Source organism: Aspergillus vadensis (genome assembly GCF_003184925.1).
Source record: "Aspergillus vadensis CBS 113365 unplaced genomic scaffold BO88scaffold_11, whole genome shotgun sequence".
Classification (NCBI taxonomy): Eukaryota; Fungi; Ascomycota; class Eurotiomycetes; order Eurotiales; family Aspergillaceae; genus Aspergillus; species Aspergillus vadensis.
Genome location: NW_020292049.1, coordinates 685,344 through 695,678, shown reverse-complemented (window position 1 = coordinate 695,678; position 10,335 = coordinate 685,344). Strand labels below are relative to the sequence as shown.

Genomic DNA, 10,335 nt, shown 5'->3' with positions numbered 1-10,335 from the left:
AAACCATAGCACGCATCCTCACCAACCATGCATCAATCATTTCTTTCCCTTCTTCTTCCCCTTCTCCCCCGACGTCTTTTCTTTCACAAAACCCCCCTTCACCAACGCATCCCTCCCCGCGGCATTGATAATGCGAAACCGATCCGGCCCCAACAACACACCACCATACCATCTCGTCACTACAACCACCACATCCCAAACATCCATCAATTGCATCAAATGTAGTAGTCGACCGCCCGCAGCCGTTTCCCCATCATCATCGCAATCCTGCACAATCATCTCCGTAGCTTCACCATTCTTATTACCACTACCGCCAGCAGTAGAAGTAGATGACTTCACCTCGCGAATCCTCCACGCACTAATATTATGCGTCGCGGATGCGACCTTCTTCTCGGTTGCGAGCAGATGATCCAGAAACGCCTTTGCCTGATCCAGACTCGTGACGTAGGCGGCGCGCCCAACGAAGACGGACTTCTTTTCCGTGATGACATCGGAGAGGATCCATGGTGGTGGGCTGGTGAGGTTGAATTTATGGTAATCGGGAGTATTTGATCCTGTGGTTAGCGATTGAGAGTTGTCATTTTCAGTGGTTGTTTCTTCGGAGGCTGGTTGGGTGTGGGAGGTTGTGTCATGATTGTTGGTGGTGGCTGTAGCGCTACCGCCGATATTGAGCTCCGTGAACGCCTGGACAGCTTCGTTGATCAGGTCGAATAGACACACCGCGCCCGGTTGGTATGTGCGGCTGAGAATGTCCTCTAGTACATCGACGGCGAGCTTGCCCTCTCCGCGCGAGGCTGTGGATGCTGTTCCTAGGATTTTGGGAGGGGTATCGGGATATGTTGAGTCAAAGCCGAGGAGGAAAGACAGGTGGGGATGTTCTGGGAGTTGAAGCTTTATTGTTATTGAAGGAGGAGAAGAATCCGAAGAGCCGGGTCCCCCTAGGTCGAGAGTTGAGGGGCCGGTTGAGGTAGAGGTGTTCGTGATAGTGAGGGTGTCCGGTTCGTAAATGGCATTGATGGCTTCAATTTCTTCCGCCAGATCGGTATTCTGTAGGGATTCGAGGGCCGGATCCATTTTTGCGGAATTGGTAAAGGCTGGGCAGCCCGGGGCGGCGGGGGTGGTGATGGGTGGCTTGATGCCGCGGGGTTTTTAAGATTATCGCGCATTGCGCCAGGACGATGACGGTTATCTCTGTGATGGAGCGGATTTGCTCCGACTTTTTGTCATTATGTGTACCGTAGCTGAACCAAAGTTATTGTAGAATTGGCTCTATAGCTCAATGGTAGGGCGTCAGTTTTCGGTACTGAAGATTCTGGGTTCGAGTCCCAGTGGGGTCGTTTTTTGTTTTTTGGGGGGGATCCCGCACCTTTGCTATCCCTTGTCAGGATCGCTGTTTGATTCCTTCAAGGCAGTGGCTGACCACTGCATAATAATTTTTATTAAAATATATACTTCCATCGCTGGTTAGAGATTGTTTTTCTTTCTTTACTTGAAGACTGAAAGGCCTTTGTCACCAGTAGATGATTCAATCGGTGAAATTCATGCGCCAACAAAACTGAATATATAATCGCTAGCGAAGATGACGGATGTATGGTGCATGGTAGTTTAAATTCAAGTGACCCATTCTAACAGCCCAACCCCAACAAATTCCCTGAGCCCTTTGCCTGCAGCCTACTAAGCGCAACCTCCTCATCACCCAAGCCATCAAGATTCTTCCGTTGCCAAAATGCACGGAATCCATCCACCAACCTCCGGGTGATGCCCGATACGTCCTCAGCCGGCATCGCCGCAAAGCACAACCTGTAGTATCCCTGCGCTCGAACCATAAGCTCCTGTGTAGGAGCAAACATGGTCCCCGGACCAGAAAGACACAAATACGGCTTTTGCATCAAATGCAGCCACAAAGCTTGGATCAGCCTCTCCGGGCCATACTTCTCCAGCAAGGGGTGCGTCTCAATGCAGACCTTGACCCACACAAACATACCACCAGTGGGCCAGGAGAACTCATACATCTGCATCTTATCCAGGACTTCCCAGGCGTTCTCATCTTCCGCCATGGGTTGTGGTGCATCGTCCCATGCGCTATCGGAGTCGATGAGATACTTGCCCTCTTCGAGGATGGTACACATTGTCTGCATGCGCTGTTCGTATCCCGCACGGAGACCTTCCAGCCAGCGAACCCAGCCGTCCATCTGCCAGGCTTGTTCGCTCTTTTTAGACTTATTCTTACTTGCGCCTGTGGCATTCTGGCCATCCTCGGATTGCTGGCCCACAATTAGTTCAGCCACCATGGCCTGTACGAATCCCGACGGCTGCTGAGTTGATGTCTCGGTGAGACGAGTCAGCCGTTCGATTACGGCCGGCTGGGCGGTAATCCATCCTAATCGACAACCAGGAGCTATGGTCTTCGAGAAGGTGTCGAGACGTACAACGCGCCCGTCTGTATCAACGGAGAGATATGACGGCACCAAAGAATCCAAGAAATCGTACCCAGAGGACCTGCCGTGGGCGTTGTAATTGCGTGGGGTTACATCTACGACATCTGATCCTCGGAATCCGGCCTCCATAGCAGTTGCAGACGGATACTGCAAGTTCCAGTACGGGTCGTCTTCTATGATGATGATGTCAAATTGCCGACAGAGAGCATAGATCTCCCGCCTGCGCTCGACCGACAAGGTCCCGCCCGTCGGGTTTTGGCCGATGCTGCAGTCGGACAAGGTAAGTTTAGCCAACTTGACAGAAAGTGCTGCTACAGATCGTTGGAACTTACGTGATCGTGTACATCAGATGCGGAAGACGGCCCTTTCTAAAATCCCAGTTCTCAAGCACGTCGGCCAATCCTCCCTTACCATGCGCAAGCATGCCCTGCGCGTCTATGACTACCGGAACGATGTTGAGGCCCCGCGGCTTCACGGTTTGGATTGCGTTCATATAAACGAATTCCTCGCAGAGTATGCCCTCGCGTTGGCTGATCCAATCCCGACGAGGATCCCAAGGGTTGGTAAAGGTTTCAATGGCCTTGGAAAATCCGTCGGTCGCACCGCACGTGAGGAGAGTGTTAGGGCCGCCGGCATAGGGGACATTCGGATGAAGGTGGTTGCGGGTAAACTGGCGGATAAAATCGGCCATAACAGGGAGGCCTTCAGCTGTTCCATACTGAAGGGCTGTGGTAAGATCAATTTTCTTTAAGAGGTTGGTGGTCGGGCTTTCTTTCGGGACAATCCTGCGCTCGGTTGAAGGGGAGCCACTGGGGGGTTTGATCTGGTCATTGTCGGAGGTCGCGGGGAAACGCTGAGGATGGGCAACGGTAGCTTCGAGGGTATCGTAGGGGAAGTATGACGCATTTGGCAGGCCTGATGTCGCAAGAGGTTAACAAAGTGGCACCAAGTGCAACCGCCGTGAATGCCCGAAGCACAAACCAGAAGATCAAGAAGCAAATGGGTAAACGTACCACCGGCCAAGTTGGCGATGCCTGGGATGAAAAAGTACTTATACAGGCTCTTTGTTTCGCTCGCTTCCCGTCTCTTCGTGACCGAGGAGAAATGATGCGACAGGTCCAGTGGAGGAGACAGCGTTGAGTACACCATGATTACGGTGGTTGGACAATAGCAGTCCACCCAAGACAGCCCTCAGCGTGATACTTGGTCTGCTGCCGGAACGGTGGTGGGAGGAGTTGCATAAATAATGGAGAGATAGATGATGAACTGGCGGCGACCCCGATATAAGCAAGCCGGGGGTGGTTATCTTGGTGCTTGATAAGCAGAACCAGTCCGGGTTGGGGGATGGTTCGCTCCACTTGGTGAACCGGCGATTGGATATGCGGCCGCGATAGGCTATAGCACAACAGACCCGATCACGATTCCTCCTTCCGGGGAGGAGTTAGCGGCTGCACAGGCTGGCTTCTTGACCCTTATCCGACGAATCCGAAGATCCAGCGCGTGCCAGAGTTGCTCGAGCACGGCTGGCTATCAAGCCCAGTGCTGTCCATCTTGAGTTTTTCCTGTTGCTGGCTCTAGTGACAGGTTCACCGCTGAACTCTAAACCAGGTGTCACAAATGGTACAGCAAATAATACTGTTATCTTATGCACAAGTGATAGGCGAGTCTGCAAGTGGCATCCGAAAACGATGCCATAGTGGGAAGGCTAATCGTTACTACTTCTAGAATAGAGAGTAGTGCGTCCCACTTTCGTCCCCGTCAGAAAACGGTTTCTTTTCCAGAAATTCGTGTGCCGCTTTTGCCTCGAGTCTTGTGGGGAGCGACATCAAACCCAATAGTAGTATGATAACTATAGGGTGACCGACCATACTTGAAATAGGTGACAGCGGGATCTTCAAACACTAATTCAAAAGTGACTGCTTGCGCGTTGAAGAAAAAGCAAAACGAGCTAAGCTTAACATAAGCAATGACAAGAGCCTAATCCCGCCACCTTGCGACCTGAACAAATCGACAATTTAATAGCACTTGTAAACTAAATGGCGTTGGATTGATATAACAAAAACCACTGTGCTACTATTAGTTTTGACCCTGCACAACCAAACCCAATTCCAACCCTCGGGGTACTCCGCCTACTACTTATTGGCCGTCGGTCGGCTCTTGTTTTCGCGATCGGCTAACGGCGTTTCTTCGTACTGCGCATTTCTCTTGCACTACTAGTAGTGACAGCATATACAGTGGATAAGAATAGACATGCACTTAGACAAAATATAGAAAAACAAGAGACAAAGAAAAAAAAAAAAAAAGGGAAGAACAAGAAAAAGAAATCACCAGCTAATAACATCTAAACTATCTACTAGATCTCCCATAACTGTCTGACATCTTATTTTCCTAATGCTCTGTAGGTGTTGAGAATGCCCAGGCTTGTTCAATGATGCTCGAGTTTCAAGGCTCATCGCATGGAGCCATGGTTGGGAATGTCACACTGCGGCAGTCTTGCTCCTTCGCCGAATAGCATGTCCGAATCTATAGAAGACATACGGGACCGGCGTCATCAGCAGGGAGATACACCCCAGCAATGTAAGCGACCAATGAACACCCAGGTTAGTGTACATTGGGATAGACACAATGACCATAGCTCCCGCGGCAATATATCGCATGAATGTCGCGCTCACTAAAGCACTAGCAGCAAATATCTCATACGTATCGATCAAATACTGATAGCTGCTTATGAAAATGCCCTGCACGGAAAACCCAAACGCCACAGATGCGATTAGAGGTGACCAGTACGAGACGGGCGGATAACTGGTCCATCCCATCCAGAAAAGAGATATTGGAAGCCACGGTGCGCCATACATGGCAAACCAGAGTCGCTCTTCGGGTGGTAGACTGGGTTGGCCGCTAGCGATGGCCGCTTGAAGCCGTCTCTTATAAGACAGGTAAACATGCGGGACAATGGCGAGTGCAATCAAAAATCCCACATTCATTCCAATATACGTCAGTCCCACTGATCCTTGTGAAAAGCCATATGTGCGACCGTATATGAATTCGTAACCTGTCAGGAAGCCGAAAAGCACGATGTATACGACCACTAGGTACATCGTAAAAAGGGCTACCATAATCTCCTGGAAGAATAGTTTGAAGGGGCGGGAGCAGCTATGCATTAACCGGATGGGTAGGGTAGTTTGGCGCAATTCGATCTCAGCCATGAAACGAGAGTCACCGGTGATGGCGCGTAGTTGGCGAGCCTTCCACTGCAGAAGTACTGGCCCGTAGGTCTCGGGCACAAGGAAGAATATGAATGCCGTGATAAGCCCAGCGAGTATCAGAGACGTCCACTCTGACCAGCGCCAGGAGATATCCGGGCTTTGGCCAATGAACGCACCGACCATCGGGGCGAGAAAAGGCCCCAAGAAAGACAACGCACAGCACACCGGAAAGGCATAGGTACGATCTAAAAGGTCGAAGATGTCGGACATACTCCCGCCGAATGTAGTCAGCGGCGTGCAACCGAACAGTCCAGCAATGAAACGGAATGCTAACTGGGTGCCTAGATTCGGAGATAGACCGGAGGCCATAATAAAAACCATAAGAAGTGACAAGGTCACTAGGTAGACAGGGTTGCGTCCCACAGTTTCCGAGAAAGGTGCTGCCACAAGTGATCCAAATCCGAATGCAATCAGATAAAGCGCAGTGGCAAGAGACTCAGTCACTTCACTGACCCTGAACGCCTCTTCTCCCTGCTTGATGACTCCAGAGTCGATGGAAGAGGCCCACCCCACAAGGAAACCCGTTGTACCAACTATACCCAATGTCGTCCATTTCTGTCTCACAGGCCAGTTCTTCGGATTGAATGGGTCGTCTGGACCGTCAAATCCCACTATGAAGATAGCCTTCCCATTGGTATGTTCAACATCGGTTGCAGAATGGACGCTAACGCCTGGCACAGTCACTCTTCGCCCGTTCTGCAGCACCACCCCGGGCATTCTTTGCGGTGAGACGGAATTATAAGAAGACGTAGGAGCAGTAGTTATAAGTTGCCTGTCGAACTGAGCATCTTGGAAGTCTTCAAGGATGTCTCCAGACGGTTGTGAACCAGGATCTCCAGCGGCAGCAGGGCCATGGATCTTGATGCTTTCGTGTAGATGTCTGCGCAGACGTCGATACTGACAAAAGGACTGCATGTTGAAACCAGAGGAATCGAAAGGTTAATACAGAACAAGCATGTTGAAATGAACAGCCAGAGTTGCTCTTCCTGCAGATATACCATGTGTACAGCAGTATCCGCTTTGTCCGCTCTTCCGCACCACCCGCCTTTTCCACTTCCGCTTCGCAAAGTAGCGATAGACTTTGAAGCAGATTATTTGCATGCGGTTACCAGAACAACGCATGATAGTAATGTCCGGATAGTAATAAATCTACCATGAAAGCGGAAATATGGTGGTTATATCCTGGGCGCCACGGCCACAATAACCTTCATCAATACCGGAATTGCCCACCATGTCCCCTGTCGTCAAAAAGTGATATTTCGGCATCGAAAAAAGCGTTCCAATCCCAGTCAAAATTTTCCGCATTACTTTCATCGATCAAGACCCCTTGCCATGGTGAACGGCACTCTTCCGTAAATGATATATTCCGTTCAAATAGCCCTGACTCCTGATCCTGGGTGCTATCCTTCAGGAGAGTGATTTCCCGCTCTTTCTTCCTCTGTAATAACCTGATCAAAGAATCAACGGTCTCTATGGCGACATGGACAGTAGGCGTACTAAAGTGAACCCCGACAGTCTTGAATGAGCGCATGGCGTGGCCCACGTGTGACAATGACTCTTTAGAATCTATTGCGAGCAAAATGCAGAGAAACTGGAAAGGAACGTTGGCAACATGCCACCAGGGAGAACGCTTTTCAGACATACGAACCGCAGCAGCGGTCCCTTCACTACCTAGCCGGATGATGCAGTTTATGACATCGTTAGAAATGCTGGAAGCAGCCACCCGGAGACGGCGGTATATCGTAAGTGCTAGATTAGCTTGAGACAAGACTAAGGCATCGTGGGTAAGGGTTAGACCTTCGACGCGATATAAAACATCTTCAAGGTCTGGAGGTCTATTTTTCTGATCGGGATCCAGCTGTTCGGAAATCCGGAATAATGAGACCAGTTCCGCGGTCAAATCTCCCGCTCGCGGCACAGGTGGCTTGCACGAAATTCCTCGTAGGATGACGCGAGATCTGCCATATTCATAGGAGATCCACGTATTTAAAACCGTCGCAGCCCAGAATAGCCTTCGTTGACTCTCTTCATCGACACCAGCATCTGCCGTATCGGAATATACCAGGGAGACCATTCCTGGATCCTGATGCGCCCCTGCTGCTTCGATGATGTGCATTGCAGAGCAGCTGGCCATCCATGAGGTATGAGGACAGCTAGTGCTTCGGAGGTAGAGGGTCCGTAAGACCCATGCAGTAGCATGGTGTATAAGTGGTTTGTTCATAGTGCAGGGTGCTTCCAGGATTTCCTTTGCACAGTGGACCAGTGCTTCTTCGTTTCTGTGTCCTTTATCGCCTGAGTAGAGTGAGCCCAAGGCTGCAACACCGTAAAGAACCGGATCATAGCTGTCGAAGGTGATCAAATCATCCCAGCGCAGGGCGACCTTCTTCTCTAACACGTCAAGATTGAGAATAGCATACACGGGGTGTATCCGTTCGATATAGTGGCCAACTAGAACACTCATTTCATCTTTAGAGACTAGGCTCGTGATATTAGCAAAGTGTTGTATTGGCTCATGTCGAAGGCCTAGGTTCCAGCTAAAGCCGTGCACTTTTGGGGGGTTCTGCGGGTTCAAGCTCTTGCCCAAGAAGTGTGGGAATGCTGTGCCGGAGTTCGCCTCCATCTGCTGTTGATTGACATCAGGCCTTGCCACGAGTGCCGGAGAGGAAGTCCTTTCGCGTGATTTGTTCGGGGCTCTTGCAATGCTTGGCTTTGATGGCTTCTTTCGTGGCTGTGCCTCGTATGAGCAGTCATATTCGTATCTGAGGCAGAATGAGCATGGCTCATGGCCGTCACATTTCCGCTTACGCAGCTTGCAGGTTTCACACGCCTTTTTCGTCCTTCGACGTATACTCCCAAAGGGTGGTCGACTAGAGCGATCCATAGCCGAGGACATGATGGCACATGGGATGAATGGAAAGGTAGTGGCGGTGAAATGGATGGATGTTGCTGTTATCGAGAGAGAAAGCGGAAGGTGCAGCCCTCCAGCATCGGCGTTCGGAAAGGCAGGTACCCGACATGCCCGCTCTGGCTTCAACGTAGCACATCATTTCACGACCTGGAAATCTTCCCTGAACGCTCTATTATTACACCACAACTAGTAGTAGAGATCCAATGATAGCTGGCTATACCTCTAAATGAGTATCTCTTGTTCTATGAGCGCTCCATCTCCAGTTGCCGCATGCTGATACGAAGAGTCGCGATGATAGTATGACAGACGCGGCCAACACCCGAATACCATCTAGCATCCTGGCATTACACACAGGCAACCTTATATTTCTGACCAGTAATGGTGTTTGATGGGATTGACCTCGCATTGTCTGCGACAGGTTTGTTGCAGACCGAAAGAAGCGGAAGCCTTGGTAATTGCTACAGGCAGTCACTTTGGCTAGTGATTTAAAAAACATCCGAGAGGCTAATAATCAGAGTTTCACACTATCTAACGCCAACAGCCCATATAACAATTGATGGTTATTCTAATGGCTATATTCAATGGCTTTCAGTAATGCGAATGTCAACGTGTAATATACCATCTTATCTTCAAGACCAGTCCAGTTCGGAATCTATCTGCTCTCTTTATGAAACGGCGGCTAATGACTACAGTTGCGCAACTTTACAAAACAGGTGGCATTTTGGACAGCCTTACCTGCAGGAACAGCAAGGGTAATGCTATCTGTCGCACATGTTTGCTATCGAGAATCGGAAGCCTACAGAATCACAGGGATCCTAGGCCATGGAGAGCGACCAGGATGTGACAGCTCGAGCCTGTACGATGACGAACTGGCAGTGACAATAAATGTCGATCATTACTCCCTGACATCCGCCTCACTCTTGGAGTTAGACATGGAAGGCAAGGGCACAGTAGTACATCTGCCGAGGCGTGCCGAGCATACTGGACTTCCGAGAAGCGGACACGCTGCATCGAAAAGGGAGAGCCCAGCATAACGAGACTGCAACTAGAAGCCATCTTGCCACGCAGCTCGACAGACAACCCATTTGCCTAGGGTCTGTTGCACAAGCTTGATGCAGCAGTCTATGACTTTCATTAGTCTTATGCCTATCGGAGCAAGGCGGATACATGCGCTATATTAGTGGCCATCCATGGAATATTCCAGCCACGCAGTCACAGGAGCGATCGATCAAATACTTCTCCACCTCGTCATACTGTTATCCCTAGCCGAGAAGCATATGATTGAGTTTACACACCAAATAATGACCCGGATAATTATTTGACCATGGATATTGGTCTATTGACCCATCCGACCGCTAGGGATAGTGGGTTGTGGAGCCAACGTGAGAGATTATGTATGCCAAGGGAGATCATTGCCAGATGAGAGGGAACATCGTGCTGGAAGACATCAAGTGGCTCACTACTCCGGAGTAATCTGGTGCTGAGGAAGTGTTTCCCTGAATAGAAACTTAGTAAGTCGCAGCATCGAATTGGACAGAATTTACCCATAACAACTGGTACCAGACGGCTCCCGCAAACCCTCAACTGCTACCTATGAGGTTCAAGTACATACTTCTACACCACACACCGTGATGCTTCCTCTTTAATAAGCAAAGTCTTATCCCCCACTCATGCTCGAGCAAGAGCCGTTGAACATGGTTGGTTACAATTCTAACTTCTGACA

The 10,335-nt window shown here is 50.0% G+C and overlaps 3 protein-coding genes and 1 non-coding gene across 4 annotated transcripts; 1 reads left to right on the top strand and 3 right to left on the bottom strand.

Moving 5' to 3' along the window:
* Window positions 1-36: 36 nt before the first annotated feature.
* BO88DRAFT_425588 (aromatic amino acid aminotransferase) lies at window positions 37-3,587 on the bottom strand (the record flags this gene model as incomplete). The annotated part of the gene is made up of 5 exons (XM_025708842.1): window positions 37-1,131; window positions 1,178-1,191; window positions 1,676-2,703; window positions 2,771-3,353; window positions 3,452-3,587. The coding sequence occupies 5 exons, from the start codon at window positions 3,585-3,587 to the stop codon at window positions 37-39; spliced, it is 2,856 nt and encodes a 951-aa protein (XP_025563049.1).
* On the top strand, window positions 1,266-1,337 carry BO88DRAFT_t150. The gene has a single exon. It is a non-coding gene; the product is annotated as a tRNA-Arg (tRNA).
* A 1,188-nt stretch (window positions 3,588-4,775) lies between the features above and the next one.
* BO88DRAFT_462653 (MFS transporter) lies at window positions 4,776-6,750 on the bottom strand. The gene has a single exon (XM_025711228.1). It carries the CDS (start codon window positions 6,617-6,619, stop codon window positions 4,916-4,918), a length of 1,704 nt encoding a protein of 567 aa, XP_025563048.1. The 5' UTR covers window positions 6,620-6,750; the 3' UTR covers window positions 4,776-4,915.
* Window positions 6,751-6,914: 164 nt separating this feature from the next.
* On the bottom strand, window positions 6,915-8,597 carry BO88DRAFT_443865 (uncharacterized protein; the record flags this gene model as incomplete). Its single annotated transcript, XM_025710057.1, has 1 exon — window positions 6,915-8,597. The coding sequence occupies one exon, from the start codon at window positions 8,595-8,597 to the stop codon at window positions 6,915-6,917; it is 1,683 nt and encodes a 560-aa protein (XP_025563047.1).
* Window positions 8,598-10,335: the final 1,738 nt, after the last annotated feature.

Excerpts from the sequence above, each read along its gene's own strand:
- BO88DRAFT_462653 (XM_025711228.1), bottom strand. The coding sequence starts at position 6,619 with ATGCAGTCCTTTTGTCAGTATCGACGTCTGCGCAGACATCTACACGAA.